Raw genomic sequence first — 22,462 nt, 5'->3', positions numbered from 1 at the left:
GTGCAGCAGCAGTTTTCCATTTCAACTTCTATTAGGCATAGATACTAGCAGTTACTATATCATATCAATTTAACACACAGAGACTAATGATTTCTAGCACTTTGCCTCTGCAGATGTAACATCACTGGGACATTATCTGTACTTCTACTTTTGTTTCACACGTAGAACAAAACAATGAGTCGTTGCTTCACATTATCGCATGAGCCAGACTGACCCTGCCTCAGGACTTAGCTGAGAAACTATCTCTTAAAGACAGCCTTCCTAGTGATAAAGACAATCCATACTTCAAACTGATGTGAGGAATGCCAGGATTTACCTAAAGGCTTTATCATGCTCCAAGGAGCTCAGCCTTGGAGCTGCAGTATTTGCACTAAGGTGCTTTATGAATGAGAAACAGCTTCCCCTTCTCCCAGCCTCACCAACACTTCACTGATGAGTGAAAACTGGCACATGAAGACAATGGTTATCAAAGAGGAGTGCACATAAGCAGACAAGACAATCAGTGGGAGTATGTAAAGAATACATTGGAACTGAAAGATTTAATTTTTATCTAAAACAAACAAACAAAGCAAAAAACCCCACCCAAACCAAGTAACAACCTATGAAATGCAAGAAAGGAAAGGATGGGAAGGACAGCAAGGGACAAAAAGGAAGGAAGGGGAGGCAAGGCGACCCCAAAGCACAAACTAAACTCTACAAATATTCAACTATTTAATAAATTATTTGATGCTGGAATGTTGGGGGACACAAGACAGATGGACTTTGGACCTGGTTAACATAAGAGATTTGATTACAGGATGACTTGGCAAAAGCGAATGGAACTTTGAAAATTAGACCTAGATTGCAAGAAGACTAAATCAGACACGTTTATCAGAAAAAAAATCCCATTAAACTCTGCAAGCAAGAGATGTTATATGCTTAAGTTTGTGTATGTGATTTTAACTTAATCACTGTAGTACACATTACTAGTCTCTCTGAAATAGTATATAAGCGTTTGTATCCAACATTAAAATTGGATATTGATCAATGAATCAGTCTTCCCAGTCTCTCTCCATCGCCAACAGTTTGACACCTGTAAGCTCACTCAGCCCGTATGTCTGTCTGATGGCCCGGTGTCACTTAAGGCAGTTGAGGGGCCCTGGGGTAAGTATCTGCTCCACAACCCAGAGGGGTGACAGTGGCGCAATCACTCCATTCCTTCTGTGCGCAAGTGAGAGCAAGTGAGAGAGACCTGTGCGCAGCTTATCTCTGCCTGATGAGGTGGATTCCTGGATAGTATTACTTAGTTTTAACCAAATTAACCCTTACAGAATGGAGTAGTTTAAAAAGAGTCCTGTAAGGAAACAATGGACTCAAAGTACTGTGGGTGCATGTGAAAAGAAAATGGCAGCACTACACTCCTATTACAGTACAAGCTCTTCATAAGCCACACTCCCAAAGTAACAAACAATGACAATTAATGACATCTGACAAGAATTTGGATTAAAGAAAATTTCAGTTATCAAGACTATTCAAAATACTGCTTACCATTGTTAACAATTACTCGTACCCTAAATGTGTATATCTTGAGATATTAGCCAATGGTAGCATGAAACCATCACAATTAACAAGACACCTGAAAACTAACCATCCAAAACACAAAGATAAACTTTCATTTTTTCCAGCAATGTTTCAAGTAATGCAATAATAGCAAATCTTGTACTTTAAAAAATGTCCCTTTTTTTAATGATAAATTTAAGTAGCAGCCTACTCTGAGGTTTTCTTACCTAAGAGCAAGGGGGAAAAAAAACATCATGCCATCTGAGAATTGATTTTTTGTGACTTAAAAACAGGTAAAATAATGCATGGAAAACTGCAATGACAAACTGAAGCTCATTTCTTTGACAGCAAATGCTGTTCAAAGACACATAGAAAACATTGCTGCAGATTTGAAAAAACAAGTACTAGAACAAATCATCAATTTCAGAAGGTTTGCTCTACAATTGGATGAAAGTACAGATGTTTCTAACATGTCTCAAATTCAGGAATTTCAATAATAAGGTACATTAAAAATTACTTTTCCTAAGCCACTAAAGGAAAAGCATTAGAGAAGTTACTTTATCAACAGTAAACTACTTCTTTAATTAAAAGTGAAAAAAAAGTTTAATGAAAAAACTATGCAAATATAACTGGGAATGTGTGGTTGCTTTGATTGGAATAAAAAACAGAGTCTAGTAAGGGTGGTAAGAGATTGCAGACAAAATAAATTCATCCACTCCATCAACAACCGGCAAGCTATTGCAGCAAAGAATCTGGAGCCAGAAGAATGTAGGAAGTCACTGATGTTCTTAATTTTAAGAATATAAGTCTATTAAATAGTAAAATATTTACCATATTTTGTGACAAGATAGGAAATTAACTTAAGAAACTATTTATGCCATAAGAGGTTTAACTGCTAAGAAGCACTGTCGACAAGGAATATTTGTTTGTTTTAAAAAGAAGAGTGCTTCAAATATATTGACCATTTCTGTGGAAATAATTTGTTACCAGTAGTATGCTACCTAGCAGATATTTTTGAAAATAATAAACAGACTTTATATATCCCTTCCAAGTGAAGGTGACATTTTAACAGTTAAAAAGCAGGTGCTTTTCAAAAGAAACTCATGCCATAGAGATAGCGTTTTGAAAACAGATGTTTGGAAATGTTTCCATAATTATATGATCATATTACTAAAACCAATGCATGTTCCCTAACAAAACTATTGTATTTATACACATTAAAAGCTGGGGGATAAAAATTTCCAGCCTTTATGAAAATCTTCCAAGAAGTTTCAGTGGGTTTTGAACCCATTTGTTAAAAACATGAAAACTGCAACCCCTTCAGATTAACATGCATGAAATGACTGACAGGGTACTTGGAAATTTACTAGACAAAATACAATAAAAACCTTCACATAATTAGTTGATGGGATTGAAAAAAATAGTACTACAGCTTAGTAAGTGCAGTAGACAATGCACTTCTTCCATATGAAGCCATGTATCTCTGCTGGGTATCTTCTTAGATGTACTAGTCATTAAAATAAGGTAACAAAATAAACTTAATGAAGAACCATATCTTCAAGACACTGTGTCACAAAATGTTAAACCAAGATATTACTAAACAAGAATATTCTTAATATTTTTATTAAGTGCTAAAATAGTTATTTTACCAATAAAAATCTAATATTTTCAAATATTAAATATTTATCTCATAATCTGAAGTTTTCTAATTCTTGTATATGTTTTATAAAGGTAGATTTTAGTACAAGTATTACTACATTTATATACTTCATAAATAAAATATATATACATTGAGATGCATGCTGAAATATTGACAGGAATGCACAAACAACAATTTTGGAGACCACTGCACCAAGGCATTAAACAAAAAAGGTAAAGGAGAGATGTCCTCCTTCACCCAGAGAAGGAGCAAGCCTTGGTTATTAAAAACAAACATCAGTCTGTAGTCCATTTTGCAAAATTAACTATGACACTCTTCCACATGAGCAGTAATTCAGATTAAATCCTAGTATGCTAGATGCTAAACTTAAGAGTAGAAATGGAATTACTTAAGAAGAGGGATATACATTTACACACATGGATTCAAAGTGAGCGTTTACATCTGTCATCTCCTCATAGTAAAAGGGGAACACAGAAACGAGAAACAGAACTGTAAAGCTTCTCTTTAACTGCTCCTACCTTTGCTCTGAGTTACAGAAATATTTACACAATTCATACTGGGAACAGTATGCCCTGCCACACTTTGAAAACACATTCAGTCCTCACCAATACATTCATCTATTGGTGAAGATATATAAAAACAACTTTTTCTGACACTGATATTTTTGCCCTCTCCAATGTCCCCTATGGTGTCAAAGAGAAGACAAAGCTTTTCAAAGCTACTTCTGTTCTCATAAACATCCTTAAGCATCTATGAAAATGTGGAAGAAACAAGTAGGAACAATCACGCAGTATTTCTTGAGACTGCTGTCCTGAAACCAAGGCATAAACCAGTGGAAATCAACATAGAATCTAGGAAAAAACACGAAACCAATTTCAAATGAAAAAGGCATTTTTAGTATTATTCAATTTTAGCACATCTACTACATGGTGTAACACCTCTCCATTCCTGCATATGGAACTGCAGATGTGACTGATTAAACAGGCAACAGTATAGAGAACTCAAACCACACTGCAGTGTCTAGCAGCATCACTGCAAATTTAGAGCCCATTTACCAGTTTTTGAAATGCAATTGCTTCAGTTTCTGAAAGTCATAGGAAAACACATACAGAAGTTTCAGACAGATTTTTAGTAGCTTAGCTGACATTTTCTTCATCTGCTAAAATGCTCAAAACAAGTATCCTGCCACACAGCCATTAGTTTAGCTGCCACAGTCTAAAGTTCAGCTTCACTAGTTGATTCTTTAGAACAAGATGCCCCTGAGAGGATCATACAATGAGAAACTAGGCACTAGGAATATAAATCCTAAAATGGAAAGCTAAACAAGTCACATTCTGGAAGAACTGACAGAAAATTTAGACTCCTGTCTAGGACAGTAACTGATCCAATAACAGCTAATTTAACATCACTGATTTCAAGTGCATTCATTAGACAATGTTACCTTAGTTACCTTCTGTTTCAAGGCTAGTAAATCAGAGTGTAACAATTTAAGCAAACTAAAGCTCAACACACTAAGAAGCAGAGATTACTATCTGCAAAGTCTTTGAAACTTATCTGAGATGGCAATGGACTGCCTCCTTTGATGCTTGGTTGCTGGGTTTTTTAAAAAAAGCTGAAGGAAGAAAAGCATAGGTATTTGAAGAACCTATTCAAAATATGCAGAAGTAATAGATACTAAATGCCAAACTCATAAAATTACAAGTAAGTTTCTATATGCAAATGTCATGTAAATAGTTTTATTTCTTCCAGAAATCTTAAGTATTTAACTTAATTACAATGCATAAGGCAGATTTATCTTACTCATCACTGCCAGTAAAGAACAGAGGGCACAAAAATATAATGTTCAATCTGCCAAATGTTATTTCCTGTTCTCAGCTATTACAGAGTATGAACTGCACTGAATTTTCCTGGTATGGGCTAACATTCACCCATATTGTGTTTCCTGTCCTGCAGACTAATTATTTGCTGCTACTACTGTAAGCAAAGCAATGTTATCAAAATTAAACTGATACCTACCAACTTTAATGAACGTATGAACTACAGTCTTTATTTGAAAGATGCAAGTCACGCATCTTAAGAGCACAAAGTTGTTCCAGGAACCCTTCACAGGCAGGAGGTATCAGTGATTACCAGGGGTCTACTACTTTGTTCTGTAATCTGAGAAACCTTCAACACATAGCTGGATCCAGCAGCAACACAATGATGTCTTTACTGGAAGCTCCTTAGAGACTACCAGCAAAAAGAATTACATGGAATTTAACAAACAAACAAAACAAACCTTTAAAAACCCAAACAAACAAACAGACAAAAAAAACCCCCAACCAAACAAAGAAAACAGTTGAAGACAGCTGAGGGACCACATCTGGACAGGTCTGATGTATACACTGCTGGTATCATAACACTTCGTTTGGAGGAACATGAAAAGCTTGCATCAGCTAAAATCCTGGAACTTCTAGAGTAAAGGAATTTAATTTAAAATATGTGGTACAGGTATGTGACATCCAGTTGAACACAGGGATAAATTCAGCAAGAGTTACAAAACCAAAGTTAAGATCGCATGCAGATCAAGAGCCAGACCATGAATTTTTAATTTTTTCTTTTAGTTAGAAAGGTTTCTAGGAAAAAAATACTTGGGCTTGGATACATGTTCTCTCTGAACTCTTCCAAAAAGAAGGGGAAAGATGCTTTTAACTTGGATTTGGACATCTTATCATACTTTAGTATGCTTAATTTTTTAAGAGATTGTTCCTGATAAAATAACCATTTGTTAATTAAGGAGAAAAATACTGCAAAGAGTTTGCTTTATCCACTAGCTCTTTACAGTTCATGCTACCAACAGTTTTCTTTACCATTCACGTACTTTCATTGATCTGAGAATTCCTGTGCAGTAAATATGTATCTAAATATATACAGTTTTATTTATAGGCTCTCTCTTGCTGTATACACTTTTACTAATACCATCTATTAAACTCCTACTAAAAAGAAGTCAGTGCATACAAGTAATTCTGCAAATATGCTTGGTCAATTTCTATTTTAACTCCCACTTAGATTTCAGGAAAGCGAGAACCTAAAGTCACGGCTTTAAACAAATCTTCTTTACTTTCTATGGAAGGTATGCATTTATAGTAAATTGAAGCCTGTTGACCATGTCTTTACTGTTTACTTAATTATGTGGTTCACAGATTGTGCAGTCCACAAAACAAATTAAACCCACTGAAATTCCTCTCTTATTTTAACATCCACTTTCAGGTGTAAAAACTTGTAGAAGCCTTTGGTGTAAACAGCTGCTTCCTGCTTACTGCAAAAATGGCCAGCTACCTTCCACTCAAGCAACACTGAGCACATGCCTTTTTACCTAGGAAAGAAAGGTATGCACAAGTCCTCTATACCTTGTTCTGCAGAAACACATAACAGCAAAGAGATAGGAAATCAGATTGTTATTCAAATAGTGCAAACATTTCATTGCTGCAGTCCTTGTTCTACCTGGCACTTGTCTTGCAGTTCAGGTACAACTGCCCTCCCTTGCTGATTAAGCTTTCTTATTGCTATGTAATTTGAATGTATGTATTCATATTGAAGTTTATATGATGAATTGTACTGAAGGACATCAAGAACACTACATGAAGATCATCTGCTTGAGTAAGCTTCTCAGCATATTACTAATAAGTCTGCGTCTACACCCACTTGCTATCCAGATGAATAGTATCTGTGATATTTTACCTTGAGCTACATAAAACATTACAGAATAGTTATTTCTAGTAAACAAGAAACTGGAAACTAGACTCCATTGTGATTACTGGACAGAAACTGGAACACAAAGAAACAAGACTAATTAACAATGTTTACAACAATTTCCATCATGCTCAGTTCTAGTAGTGATTTAGAGCTTCAGAGGCTGAAATAGCCAAAGAAAGTCCAAATGGTATGGCCATGCACTTTTCCACCTGTAGCAAAAGAGAACTTCAGGATGAATACCTGCAACCAGGGAAAGTTTTCTAGTGATCTAGCAGACAGATTAATAGATGCAATGCTGGAAAGGTATGAAGCAGTGTGGCAAACTGTTCATTCTTCTCACTTAAGAAAAAATAATCACCTTCATAGCTAGACACGGTGAATAAAGGCAAGCTACAATCCCGTACCACAGTGCACCAAGTCAAAGGTCTATGATCAGTTCCTTCTCCAGCCCTCCTACTGCTGAGAATACTACAAGCTTTCAACAACTTTTTCAAGTCATGGTGTTTCCATAAAATGAATGAAAATTTGAAATGAATGAAAATAAAACAACACAGGAATGGAACTTGACACCATATACCAAAGGCAAGTGAACTGCTTTACTGCACTTTTGAAGTATCAAATTTGCAAACTGACACAAATTTTCAGACTTCTCCTACTTAACACCAATGCTGCAGCTTAGATGATCACTGTACTCATCTTCACCTCTTCTTTTTTCCTGCTAATTCTTGAATTTGATCTTCTTTGCAATTCACTCCCAGCAGCAGTTCTCAATTGCTTTCTTCACTTATTTCATTTCCACCCCTAGCATTCTGAACAGAATGGGATCACTACAAGCTTAGGAAACATATTCTGTTGCCAATTTTTACCTTCATTCTCTAAAATCACACATCCAGATAAGAAGGATAATTACAGCAACAAATCCCAAGTTACAGTAAAGTATCTGTCTAGAGCTGTAGCTTGCTCAGGTACCTCAGGGTGAAAATCATCTCGAGTACTCGAAATCTACACATTAAAGTAAAAAAATGCTCAGCTATAAACCAAGGCTAAGTCATATAAAAATATTTTGCATTATTTTAATAATGGAACTAGGTTAGACAGAAGAGAGTTCCATCATTTTAAATGCCAAGTTTTCTTCCTTCACTTCTACAAACAGCTTTCTGATAATGAACATGAAAATAAACTTTCCAAGGCCTGTGAATTAGCCTACAAGGTTATCAAGTGACACAAGTCTAGGAAAAAGAGTTGTTTGGATTTTAAAATTTTAAAGTTTTAAAATGTGCTCAGCAGGACATTTAAGAGGAAGAATAAAGTCTCACTATCCAGGCAAAACGAAGTTTTGAGCACTGTGCATCCTCCTGATACTTATTTTTCATTAAATTAATGGGAACTTTATGACATTTAATTACTTTAGTCTTATGAACTGCTATGGCTTTTAAGTAACTTTGATATACAGATAGTTATGAGCAATCACAGTTCAATACAAAATAGCTTCTCCATAGACCTTTAGCAAAGTGGTTTCTTTAAAGCAGTAACAAAATCCACATGCTAACTTGTCCCAGGTAGGTTCATGTTCCTTGAAGGTTTTGTTTTGCCTTTTTTTTTAAGCAACAAGCAATATTATTTCCCATAAGAGACTTCATACTTGTTTTTTAACTGTAACATTATCAACTTCATAAGAAGCAGAAATCTTCAAAAATTACTGTGTGTTAAGAACTTACAAATTATTCACAAATTTGAAAACTTCTGCATATAACCAGAATCTTGACATAAAAATACACAATAATTAAAGTCTCTTTAGTTTCACTGTTCATAAATTTCCTTGTGATTTGTACCCAGGGTCTCCTAAACAATTCTCTCTTCCCTGTCTTCCCAGTCCATCATACACTGCAGAAGTTTGATGGCCAGCACAGGCTGTCTGATTAGCTGGCAGTTATATGTTGTTCTTGCATTTCTTCTCTTGAGGCAATAATTCAGATCTCTCTCTACCCAGCTGGAAGTTTCATAGTCTGCAGAACGTAGTTTTCTTTATGGCCCTCTGACTGAAAGAATTAGCTAACCAGTTGAACAGGCTGTAATCTGACAGGAAGAGGGGCAGAAAAACAGCACAGTCACAAACCACCTCTTAGAGGAGAAGTCTAATGCTCACCTTTTATTGGTAAACTGATTTTTAAACATCTAGGTTTATCATACTTCCAGTTTTAGAAATCTGAACTTTGTAGCACAGGAGGGGCTTTTTGAACTTAGAACTGTTCTAGTAAGTGAACTTAATTCCACACCCTACAAACTGGCTGTCACCCTGCATAAACACAAGGACATTCTAATCCTTCTCCATACATCTTAACACTCTGCACTTCATAGAAGACTGTAATTTGACATTAGAGAACTGATTTTAGGTTTTGTTTTAGTTAAGAACACAGCTGGACAACAGTTCTTTCACTTCCAAAAACAAAGTTAACACTTTCAGCTACACAAGTCTGACAGCTCTGAGAATGACAGAATCATGAAGTATTTCATACCAAAAATTGACGTGAACCACTGCTTTTTTAATGACACCCTAATTAGGGTTTTATACAACATATATTATGCATGTGTGCCTTGCACTTTATAGAGGATAGCTTTAACACTTTAATCCAGTGGTTTTGAATTTGTTTTTTCAGGCACTTTTTTTCCTCAAGAGAGATATTAAGCTGCTGGATGCTGACATGGCTTTAATGCTACTTCAGCTTTATTATGTAAGACGTATACATGATCACTCCCATTCTTAGCTGAAATGATGTGAATGTAATAAGCAGATTAAGCACCTGTAGGAAAGCAAAGCCAGTCTTCCTAAAGATGATCTGCCTTCTAACCACATTTCAGCATTCAGTTCAAATATAAATTAGTTTTAGTAAATAAAATGTAAGAAAATGCATAGCCAAGGATAACTGAAATAAACAAGTGCTTACCTTGACTCTCCACTGCTGTTTCCTACACTTTCTTCATCACTGTGCCCATTCATTGTAAATATTAAAAAGTTTAAAAAAATAAATAGAAGTCCACTCAAGGTACAAGGTGGATATCAGGAATCCACTTCTTGCTACTCTGTATGTTTTCCAGACACTGTACGGGTTTGCTTTAGTGTTGTCAGCAGGTATTCAAGATTTCTCCCAAAACACCTAAAACAGGAAAGGAAAACATTAACACAATTTTAAAGTATGTTTGCAATTAAAAAATAAACTTTTTTTTTCCCACTAACAGTGAAAGGGGCATGTTTGACATCATGTCTGTAACTCAAAAAAAGCTTTTTTTTGTGCATGTGTTACCTGTTCATGGCTGATCATTTTATCACTATTTCCATTTCTGAGGAAAAAAAAAATTCCTGCTATCTGTGAAAACAAGAAAAAATAATGCCAGATAACAACAGGTCTTCATATTAATTATTTTTTAAAAACTGGAACATGTAAATAAAATACACAAAATGCAGGGGAAAAATTGTTTTGCTTTTTGTTTGTCTAGTGCACTTCTTTTTGCCATTATGCTTCTTTATGCAACTTTTCATGGATGGTGCTATAAAGATGGAAATTTCTGCTGAACTACTAGCTCCAGAATAAGAAAAATTACAGAAATTACATTTGCATTAGTACTGTGGGCTGAGAACAATTTACTGCCTATCTGCACCATACTTCATGTCTTAACTTTGGGCATAACTTTTGTCCTGCAACTTTGAATGCAGAACAAAACAGATCTAAATATTAAAGAAAAAATGCCTACTAAATGAGGTAGGTAAATATTAATGTTCTGCTAAGATCTTCTTAGTAAAATGTATTTCATACACAAAACATAGTGCAAGTATTTCCAGGAACACACGTAATGCGACCCACTTACAGCTGTGGGCAGGAGCAGGAAGATAAAAGACTGTACATGAGCTTCCACAAAATCAAATTAGCAAGATCCCAGAGATGGAATGACCATTATTCCGTATACATTAGTCTCCTACGCCTGGTTACTACGCAGTCGTAGGAGTGTAGGAGTATTGGTACTGTATTCGATGAAGCCAGAGAAAGTTTAGGCTCACGGTAAATAGGCCGCAAGTACAAGCTCAGTGTTAATCAGATCAACTCGCGCCCTCATGGACTTAGTGGTGTGAAGGCGATTAGGGTCTTGCCTGCCCCGGGGTGCTCCCCTAGAACAAGCTATAGCCCAAACCCGAGCCCATCGAGGCGGTGGTGAGGGAACTCTCGCCCTGAGGCGGACACTGCCCTCCGCTGACACCACCGGGCCGCTCCGGACCGCGAACAATGGCGATGAGGAACGGCAGCGAGATCGGAAGGAAACCCGCAGCCACAGCGGGGCCGCGAAGAACAACTGGGGACCCCGCGGGGAAGTCGGGGGGCGCCGGGAGATCCCGCGACGGCACGAACCGCCGCGCCTTGGGCACCCAGGAAACATCGCTGGCGGCGGCAAAACTTTCTCCCCGCCGCCTGCTCTCTGCTCCGGGCCGATCCGATCTCATCCGATCTCGACCCTCATCCTCCACCGCCCGCGCCGCTCTCTCGCTGCCCGCCCACAGGGAGCGCGGGCAGCGCCGCCCGCTCGCACCGCAATCGGCGCGGCCTGCACGGGCGCCGCTCTCTGGCAGCGCTTCCAAGGCCATCGCCGCCGCCCTCCACGATCGCTTTCCCCGGCGCCCCCCACAGCCCGGAGCGGAACCGCTCTCGGGCCGCCCGGGTGGCTCCGCAGTGGCTCCCCCCGCAGGAGCGCGCGGGAGCACCTCGGCCACACTGCCCACCTCGGTCCCGGAGAATCCCTCCCTCTTCTCCACAGAGAACAGGCAGAGGGCCCGACGAGCCAGCCCGGCGCCGGGCATCGACCCCCCTCGAGACCGGCAGCGGGCCCGCATTTCCTCCGCACCGCCCGCCCCCCTCTGGCTTTCATCTCCCGGCCGGCGAAGGGAGCCATAGCGGCCTTTGCCTACCTGCAGTGCGTGGGGCCCGACCGGCCCAACCCACCCCGGGACCCCCAAGGCCCGAGGTCTCGATGCGCCCCGCGGGGCGTACTGCCGCTCGTACCGCAGCCCCGGGTCGCGGGCGGCTCCCGCGGCCGCGGCCGGGCCTGGACGGCCGCCGCTGCTCTTGCTGGCTCCGCGCTGCCCGCGCCGCGGGCTCGCTCGCTCTATCGCTCGAACAATGGGGTCAGGACCACGCTGGGAGGGGCGCAGGGAGAACCGGGGTGGGCGCAGCTCTGCTCCGCCGCCGACTCCTAAGTCCTGGCGACCGCCGCCATCACGCCGTCGCTCCGTTCAGCCTCCCCCTCCCGCGGTCGGATGGAAACCCCGGGCGTGATGTCAGCCCTGCGCCCTGGGACCGACCGGCAGCGGGAGGAGGAGCTTCGGGCGGGGACGATGAGCAGCAGCCCTGTAGCCCGGCCTCGCACTGCCCCAGGGAAGCCGTGCGGTCGCTCTGGGAGCCGGCGGGCTCGCTGCAGCTCCCGCCCGCCATCTGCCCTTACCTCGCTTCTGCCTAGCGCTGGGAATACTCCCATCCCGATGTGCGGCGCACCGACGCTGCCCGAGGAGCGCCATGAGCTGAGCGCCGCGGCCGCAGCCCGGAGCGGGTCGCCTGATACTGCCCTGCGCGGCGCAGGGGTTTTGTTTGCGGTTTTCGGTGTAAAATCACGGCCCGACGACAAATGTAACCGCGTTTCTCACTTCACGTGGTCACAAGCGGTGACGAAGCATGCTTAAAGAGGTTTGGACTGTTCCCAGGCAAGGAGCTGGCCTTACTCCTTGAATCCAAGTATCCGCTCCGTGCCAGTGATCAGTATGGTTTAACGAGACGCATGTTCGTTATTGGAAAAAACCGAACAACTCAACCCCGAAAAAAACAACAGACAAGCAAAAAAGTATTTTGTGTGTCCAAATGTTCCCAGAGTGAGTGGCAAAGAAAAGTAGCAGCTGTGTGAGAGAGTGCTGTAAAAAACATAACACGGCGCTGGAAAGTGGAAGCAGCTTACCTGCCTTCTTCCCCATGCAAGCACACCTGCGCTGTAAGGCTCTGTCACTCTGCAAGAGGATTGTTGGGGCATTACTGACTGACATCTAGCACCAGACCTTTGAACACCCTGCAAGGGTGAAAGAGGTCAGATCAGCAGGAAAACAGTTCCGTCATCAGTGAAGGAGATCTTGAAGGAAGCTACTCACGCTGTGGGTATATGAGAGGAAGACAGTCACAGCAGCTGTCAAATTAATTCAGGCTTGAAGAGTTGTGTTGGCTCGAACCCACATGTGAGCCACAGTCACTCAGCTGGAGGCCTTAACTCATGGTTACTCTTCCAGAGTGAGCAATGCTGACTGCCTTGGTGCTCACTGATGTGTGGGACAGCTGTTGCACACAGCACCCTGCAGCTGAGTTGGTTAGGTTTCCTGGAGCCTACCAAGGAACCTCCAGTGTGCCAAGCATGATGTGGTGTTGGCTGTCACACTTAGTTCCCTGTCTGAGGAGCTGCAGAGGCCAGATGAGGCACATACATTGTCTCAGTTCTCAAGCACCGTATAGGAGATTACGGAGTGATGGATGGCAGAGAAAAAAATTTTCCCACTGGAGTTAAAAAAGATGCATTTAGGAATTGCTTGGACAAGAAAACAGCCTGAAAGTTTACAACAAGGGGATAATTATACTATGCTCCTTACTGAAGCACTAAAGTTTGCCTAAGTCATCTTAACAGAGAATATTTTGTGATAGAGTGCTGCGAAGAGGAATGGACTCAAGTTTAAATTGAAGAGTATCAAAATAAAAATAACTTTTAAATTAAGGTAAATTTAAAAAAAAATACCTAACCCCTTCCCATGGGCAGGTGGTTGTTCAGCCATCCCTAGGGGAGCAGTGCCCTGTCACCTATCCCACCATCCTTCTTTTCCCCTCAGTTTTATATACTGAGCATGACACCATATGGTCTGACCCTGTGGTCATTTGGGCTCCACTGTCCTGGCTTCCACTCCTTGTGCACCTCTAGCCTCCTCACTGGTGGGATGGGATGAGGAGCATGAAAAGCCCTGATTCTGCATAACCCCTGCTCAGCAGTAATTAAAACATACTTCTTTTATCAACACTATTTCTAGCACAAATCCAAAACATAGCCCCATTCCAGCTATTGTAAATAAAACTAATTTTATCCCAGCCAAAACTAGCACACCTACATGTTTATTGTATTTTACTTAATAATCTTCTTGGCTTTTTCAGTTTTTTTTACCCTAGAAACTCTATGTTTATAGAGTTCTCAGTTCTGAGCCTTGGAAATCCCTTTTGAAGGTATATTTTTACAATGATTTAAATAACTGGAGTCAGAACTGCTGTGATACCAACCTCATCTGCTACAAGAGCCAAAAAATATCCAGTTAACTGTCTGAACTAGGTCACCATGCAGCTGCACATGCAATGATCCCTGTGCAGTGTGATAGTAGTAGCAGTTGTTACTTAGAGTGCTCGAAAATTGCCAAAACATTGTCTGGAGATCTTTCTCCACTTCCATGTGAGAAGGACTTTTCTTTCACTTTTCTTTCTTCATTTTGCGTCTTTAACCAATTCCTTCTTTCCCAGATGCCACAGCAAAGTATAGATGACATTGCTATCTTAGCACCATTTTATACTGTAAGTAAAACTGACTTCTGGTACACACATCTTTCAGTCTGCATCAAGAAAGAAATACACATAATGCACAACATTTTAGGGACAGATGGACAAAGCTTTTTCATATAACAGAAAACTACCACCTGTGGAATAAATTATAATTAAATATAAAAAAAATAATTAAATTGGTTTTTTGTGAAGCTGTATTGCAAGTTTCTGACACCTCACCAGGGTGTGGGTGAGAATATTTATTGTGCCTAAGGAGTCACTGATTTACCCCACCCCAGCAGTTTGTGAGTTGGATTTTTGCTTATAAACAAGAGATAATCAATGCGCTGTACAACACAGCTGCACTGTTATGCATGAACAGAATCACTTTCAAAGTCTATGTTTTCAGATTATTTATCTTTCTAACACTGGTAGAGGTTCATGTTTATCACAGCAACTTTTGTTTAAGAAAGGACTTACCACTGTTCTATTCTTAACATTTAGAAATTCTGGATAAAGAAGCTTTTTCTTTTTAAAGTACTGAAGCCTTCAATACTGCACCTAGCAGTTTTAGTGAGGTAAGATAGATGCAAGAAATAGCCTTAAGATTTCACTATGCACTAAATTATGTTCTAGTTTCTTCGCTATTTGTTCTCTTCTTTCTAAACAACTCCTTCACCACACTTAGTTACTTTGATTCTTCTGCTTCTACCCTTCAGGTAGCTCTAAAACATGTCCTGAAGATCTTAAAGACCACAACTTGAGATATAATTTCGTAGCAAAGATTTTCTTTCTCTTGAGTAGCTGTTAAATGCAGCAGGTATAGTCTAGTTTGCTTCTTTTAATTTTCATTCATTTTGTATCCCTACTGTTACTCCATTTAATTTTACATTCTCTCCTCTACTAAGAAGCAATTTATGTAAGTAACACAGTCATTATCCTGTGACTTGAGTCTTTCTTGCCTTCTTTGCCTCTCACACTCCTTTTATTTTTACAATATGCAGAATCCTGTCCTCACTTGGGCCTAACCAACCAGCCAGCTGCAAAGTGCTAAAGACTAGAGAGATAAGATTTAGAGAAAAACAACGGTGACAAAAACTCCAGTTATTTTATAGAATTAGTTGGAAAAAAAATTGATTCAGTGCATTCTGGTGTAGGGGGAAAAAGCTAGTCTGAATTTTTTTATCAGTTTAGTCTGTGGGCCTCTTTCAGATTACTCTTGTTAGAAATCAGTTTAGTTTAGATCTGCGACTTGCTTAGGTCTTCACAAACGGTTGATCAGAAGTGGTTACTCCAAAAGAATTTTATGTAATATGCAAAGTCTTGTTAAATTTAAATATCAATTATCTGCCAATACTTAAAGTGCAAGTAGATTTGTCAACTGCAGTGCACAGAAACTGGAATTATGGAAGAAAAAAGAAAGAGTGAGTAGTTAGATATATTGCTTAAGTTTGACCAACTAACCATAGAGATTTTTTTTCATTACTTAATTATAAATTTCTTACAATATTTGTGCGATTCATAAAAAATATGTCAGTACATAATTTAAATTATTTTCAATTTAAAAATAACACCTTTGCCTGGTACAAATGTATGCATAAAATTTCTTAACTATATGGATTTAATTAAATAGAACAACAAACTGATCGCTGGACAAGCATGACTATTGCTTCACTTAAAACTTCACATTGCAATCAACTAAAGTTTTAACTGATTGCTACCTTGTCTGAACAGAGTATCTGTACACAATTGGACCTCTACAGAAACATTGTATCTCTGCATTGGCTGAATATCTTGCTGCAAAGCTGGAACGATTAATATAAACAGGGGCATTTATATGGTTATAATAAGCCTTTAAAGTTAATATGCATCAGGACATCTGAGAAAAGTTCACACTTTTCTTTGAAGTACTGTTTTGTTTGGTCTAATTCACCACAGATTTGTTGGAAGCATTAATTCTTTCCAAAAACAGCTGCAGGGTGTAGACCATAGATGTCAAATAAGCATTATGTCTATTACTGTTTCCTTCTCAATGTTTAGCTAACAAAAGTATAAATTGAGTGTAAACTGTACTTTTCTTTCTCTTCTTAGATATTAACCTGAACAATCAAAATATGTCAGGTTCTACATGTTGGTAGGTTTAATATGCCATAACTCTCCTTTAGAGATCTGTTATACTATTTCTAGGGCAGACTGTCTTTTTCAGGGTTTGCAACAGTCATATCATCCAAGTCTCGTTCATCTGGCACCTTTCTCTCTTTCCTTGTTTGCTTGGTGGTGTATCATGAACTTGTAGAGATCTCATTCATGATTTGTCTTCCCAAATTCACATGGCTGGCCAGCTGGCCTGGTTTGTAAAGTGTTGATCAGGTACACTTGGCAGGTGGAATATCACAGCAAAAGGCATTATACTGGGCAGGTCTGTTGGAATTTGCACCCATGCTTAATGAGCTCCTATCATAAGGCATTTCTTGTGCTGCAGGCCCTCCTCTGTGACCATGTGTTAGCAGGAACCTCTTTTTCATTTGATAAGCATTGTTATGTAGCCTAGTGCATATAATGCCAATTTTTTGTAACGTGTCACTGTAGCCTTAGTTTTTCTAATTTACTGAAGTTAAAAAGCATAAAGTGGCATAACTATATGCTACTATATATAACACTCTATTTATACCTGGAAATTTTATTTTCATGCCTGTTTCATTCACAAGCTTCCGCTGCTTATATTCCAATCTGACAGAGCTTACACTGCAAGTGTTTACAAATGCAGATGTTTGGAGCTTCCTCTCTGCTACAGGAATGCCAATCTTAGGCATCAGTTCTAGCAAACCAACATATTTTATGCTGGTATATCGGTTACATTTGGCCAAAACCTTGACTTTGTACTGGAGTAATGCAATTCTCTAACTGGACTAACTGAAAACATGTATTACATTAGACTTAGTGCAAGTTGACTTTTTTTCTCTCTGAGTTGTGGCGGTATAATGGGAAGGTCATACTAGAAGTAATGAGTAGTCTTTTGGTACTTCAGTACTTCTAGGTACAAATAAGTTTATAAAGAGTAACAGTTTTCAGTGTCTGAGTCTTTTTCTGAGAAGAGCTATTTGAGTGTGCAGAATTCAGCTCAAAGCTAAGATTTGTTACTTAATCCTAATGCTGTTAGGAAAAATATACTAAGAATTTGAAGGAATCATATGTGAACAGTTTATTCCAGTTACTAAATGGAGGATAAGCAGGAGTGCTGTCTGAAAGAGGAATCGTGCTTCTGTACCTAACATGTAGCATATAAAATATGAAGGTGTGTTTGGAAAAGACCTGCACTATATTGCTCTGTACAACAAAACCAATCAATTCTTTGATAGAGTGATGGAAAGCAGTGATTTTGAAGCTGAGAAGAGTTGCAAAAATGCAGAATATATTTATTCCTTCAAAGTGTTTGTACTGTCATTCAGAATTTAATCCTCAAAATATTCCTGCAAGACACAGTAAATAAGAATTAAAAGGATACAATAGCATTGGAAGAAAAAATGGCTACAAAGTGTTAACTGCATGTACTTTACAGCAAGACACTGAAGATGTAACAGTGTCTCTATTTTCTCAGGTTGATTTTTAAACTAATTACAAAATTCATTTCCTGCTAATGTAAATAAAAGAAGGGCAATGGGGCCTCAGATTTCTGAGGTCTTGTCTAAGACTGATCATTAATGTATTAAAATATAGATCTCTGTCTCCAGGTTTTACCAACAAGATTGGATAAAAATTCTGAAATTATTGATACCAAGCCTTAATTCTTCCAAAGGATTATTAAGGAAGTTAATGATTTAACTTTAGAAGTAGAGCTGAGAACTCAGTTTAGTAGGAAGGAACACCTTAGAGACAGGGATTTGTTACTTGAGGCAGAAGAGAGCTAAGTCAACCCTAAAACTTAAAGAAATGTAGGAGAAATACCTTTGCTGTCAGACTAGCATGTAAGACTCCATTGTCCAATCATACAAGGCAAGGAAATATAAGAGGGTTTAGATCATGTGCTAGAAAATATGAAGCTGTATGCGAGGGCTGGAGCAAAAAAGATAAAGTTCTGTGAATTCTTGGGAGCTGGTAACCGTGAAGTTATAAAGTGTCAGACTTTCTTAGAAGGTAGCATGAGTAACAAGAAATTCTAATGTGAGTTTTAACATTTTCCTTTTTGTTTCTGCTACAGTTTGCAATTTTAAGTGAGCAGGTTATTTTTGTTCTTATAGCTTGTCTGTCAATGAAACTGATTATTATTATTATGAAACTAATTGTCTGATTTTTCCGTTTCCTCTTTGTGACAAATTCCACTACATGAGGTGGGTTGATTTTGGCTGCCTGCAAGACACACACAGAGCTGTTTTCTCATTCCTGAACATCAGCAGCATGGAGAGAAATATAGAATAAATTCATGGGTCAAGATAAAGACAGAGAAAAAACCTACTAAGTAACATCACAGGGGAAACAGACCAGACATGGGAGAAATAATTTAATTTATTGCCAATTAAAATAGAACTGGATGGGGAAAAACAAATTTAAAATATCTATACTGCCTTCCCTTCATCCTCCTGCTTTTTCTCAGGCCCAGCTTCAGTCCTTCAATCCTGACTCCTCTCCCTGAGTGGTGCCAGGACACAGGAAATGGCTGCTGGGATCAACCTGTAGCAGCTCCTCACTGTCCCTTTTTCCTTATCACACTCTTCCAGTACTCCCAAGTGGGTCCTTTCTGTGGATACAGTCCTTCCCAAACTGCTTGAACATGGGCCACAGTTTTATCAAGATAAACTTACTCCAGCATGGGCTGTATGGAAAGCGCTTGACCAGTGCCTGGAGCGCCTCATCCCCTTGTTCTCTGATCTTGATTTCACATATTCCTCACTCCTCTCTCTCAGTGGCTGTGCAGCATTGAACTTTAAATGGTATGGCCCTTTAGGTGGAGATAGGAAGTAAAAGCACTGCTGTAAGTCAGAGATATTTCTTCAACTTAGTAAATTATTATGAAGCAGGAAAATGCAATAATATTGTTTCCTAAAGAAAAGCATCACAGGAAATTAATACTTGGCAGGACTGTATTTGGCCATTCTGTGTTTCTAAACTGAGAACATTCAGTGATATGGATACCAAACTACTTGGTAAAGCAACAGTATCATATAATTTGAATGTGGGACTGTGAAGTGACTGCTGGAACCTGGGCTAGCTCTTAGAACTCCAGTGCCACACCAGGAATGGGGAACTGCCTCGGTGTGAGGATTTACCAGAGGCAGAACCTTAAGGGCCACTTGCTCCAAGATGCTAGACACAAGCCATGACAGAGACCAGACAGAGAAGAAAGGAAGAGGCTCCCTGTCTTGAGGTTCCACAAGAAATGGTTTATTCCAGCTGAAGGGAGCAGGACGAAAAGCCCCTAGCTGTATTCCCAAGGGGTTTTCTACGGATACAAGTCAGGGAGTGGATACCAACAGCTTACCAATAGGGAATCCTCGGGAGGAATGAGCGTCTGGGGCCAATTGGGGTAAGGGGGCTGGAGAGGATGGGTCATATTGGTCAAGGGGCTGGATCTTCAGAGGAAGACTGTCCCAGTGCCTCTCTGAGTGTGTGCTGGGAGTCACCCCGGCTTGCTCTGGCACAGCGAGCAGTGGGGGACACTCTCCCGTTCCTCAGGAGCTCAGGAGAACAGCTAAGGCTTTCACCTTTCACATGAGACAGTGGCATGACATAGGTAGAAGAAGGAGAGTGGACTCCAGTTGAGGGCACAGTCCAGATTTATTCTGGAACTCAAACGAGGTCCCTAACCCAGGGAATCCAGCCAAATAAAGACAACCAAAATGGGGTCTGCAGAGTGTTATAAAGGGGGGAGTAAACCGGGGGGGGTTTGCCCGCCTGCCAATGGGGATATTAGGAGGGTGTGGGGATAAGCCAAACAAGCAGGTAGGGGGACCAATAAGGGCCACCCGAGAAAGGGGCCTCAATACCTTGAACCTATCGCTTGACGCACTTGGTAGAAGTTTCTAGAGGGAGGTATGGGCTGCCAAGTGAAGGACAGGACACCGGGGAGGGGTTAAGGGAAGGATTGAGCCACATTTGGGGAACAGGGGGAGGAGGCAGCGAGATTAAAAAGAAGGGGGGAGGCAGTAGGAGCAGAACCAGGAACAGGGGGGAACTGGGATGAACCGAAGTACAATTTAATTTAATGCAAGTAAAACAAATAAGAACAAAATACAACAAAAGATTACACCCTTCTGCAGGATCACTGCTTCAACAGAACCCCATCTGTCATTCCAGGAGGACTGAAGCCACCATTTCAATTGGACTGCTACCGACACCCTGACCAACAGGGTGTCAGGTCATATTCAGACTCTGTCAGTGTTGTTTTGTATTACTGCATTGTTTGGTATGTTTGGTTTTTTGAAATTTCCTTCCCAAATGAAGAACCGTTATTCCTGCTCCCAACTTTGCCAGGCATCTTTCCCTGAGAGCCCCCTCAATTTCAAAGTTACAACAATTCGGAGGGAGTGGATTTACATTTTCAGGGGAGGCTCCTGCCTTCCTTAGCAGACACTTGTCTTTTCAAACCAAGACAAGTGTATCTGGAGAGTCTTAATTTAACTTTTTAGTTTGAAATACATTTCCAGATACATAAATTAGAAATCTTGCTGCAAAAATACATCAATACATGTTTTTAGAATACCCATTTAAAACAGAAAAAAACTCCCAAAACTCCTAACCTCCAAAACTTCACTATTGATGTAACTGTTGTTTTTTGTTGGTTTTTTTTTTTTTAATTGAAGGCATGGAGAATACAATAATATGACCAAATCAATGAACCATACCAGGTGCCTTTATTTCAAATAAATCTCTAGAGATCAGTTAGTTCTCCTGATCAATCCATGGAGTCATGATGATTCTCACTAGTATTGCAGATGTAATAAAAGTGTTCAAGTTAAATTGCCACCTCAATTTAGTTGATCCCCTAAAATGCTGCTTTCCTTTTTTGTTGTTGTTGATTGCAGATACTTTCATACACTAGAAGTCCTACCACATCTTTCTATAAACACAGACTTAAAGAGATTCTGCTTTCACCTCCCTCCTTTTCAATGTCAAAACTTAAAGAAAAACTAAATTCAATTACTGAATTTGAAATAGACAAAGTTCTGAGTTTTAATTGAAGAAAGAAGTCCTAGATCAAAATAAAATGGCACTTTCTGTTTTAAAAGTCTAGGAAAGATAAATCTGATAGTGCTTTTAACTTTTAACTTTGCTGAGAATACCAGACAGGAAAATATTTTCATAATTTTAAATATGAAGGGAGTGTTGAATAGGAATGAGGGCTGTCTTTAGTTTATTTTTATTTCACATTGTTTACCAAACAGTTTGATAAATCATTTAAAATCTATGTTGGCATTAAGGAAGTTCACAGTCAAAGGGAGAAAGCTACTTACTTAGGCTGTATATTACTAAATTTTATTCCTGAGCTCCAAAAATAAGAGAAATGTAAAGACAAGTGAGAAAGGGTGCTTCAAGATACAGGATGCTTTTCATGCAGAGTGCTTTGATGCATACTAATGCTATGAAAAAATTTCAGAGGTGCATTTATAGAAGTGGGAAGATAAATAGTAATTGTGAATTGCTTGAGATCACAGAGCTGTATGAGACAATTCTGGCAATTAAGCAAAACTTTCCTAGACACAGGAATGGATTATACTTAATAAGTGGACAATAGAGATACACCTTCCAAATCATGTTGAGGATTTGTCATACTGATTTTTAAAATAATATCTATTTTAAAACTTTTTCTTTACTGTTACAATCATGAGGTAAGTCAAACCTGAAAAAAGTTTCTTAAAATTCCAAGACATGATTTCTTCTATTGGAAAATTAAGATACGGTTTTGTAACAAAGAATTGAATCAGTTAGTCCCTAAATAAAT

The 22,462-nt window shown here is 39.5% G+C and overlaps 1 protein-coding gene across 3 annotated transcripts in view; it reads right to left on the bottom strand.

Annotated features, from left to right (window-relative positions):
- Positions 1–12,547, bottom strand: part of CHD1 (chromodomain helicase DNA binding protein 1) — a 54,869-nt gene extending 42,322 nt beyond the window's left edge. For 2 of the 3 annotated variants that reach the window (XM_005495346.4, XM_014272954.3), the window contains exons 1-2: positions 11,889–12,029; positions 9,880–10,089 (exon numbers count right to left, since the gene is read on the bottom strand). In XM_005495346.4, coding sequence (XP_005495403.1) covers positions 9,880–9,932 — 53 coding nt within the window. In that variant the 5' untranslated portion in view covers positions 9,933–10,089; positions 11,889–12,029. Of the gene's footprint in view, positions 1–9,879; positions 10,090–11,888; positions 12,030–12,421 lie in introns of those variants that run through there. The other variant, XM_026798136.2, reaches the window with a different exon arrangement.
- Between the last annotated feature and the right edge of the window lie 9,915 nt (positions 12,548–22,462).

This window comes from Zonotrichia albicollis, chromosome Z, assembly GCF_047830755.1.
Source record: "Zonotrichia albicollis isolate bZonAlb1 chromosome Z, bZonAlb1.hap1, whole genome shotgun sequence".
Classification (NCBI taxonomy): Eukaryota; Metazoa; Chordata; class Aves; order Passeriformes; family Passerellidae; genus Zonotrichia; species Zonotrichia albicollis.
Note: the sequence above shows the minus strand (reverse complement) of the source record. Positions and strands in the feature narration are given on the sequence as shown.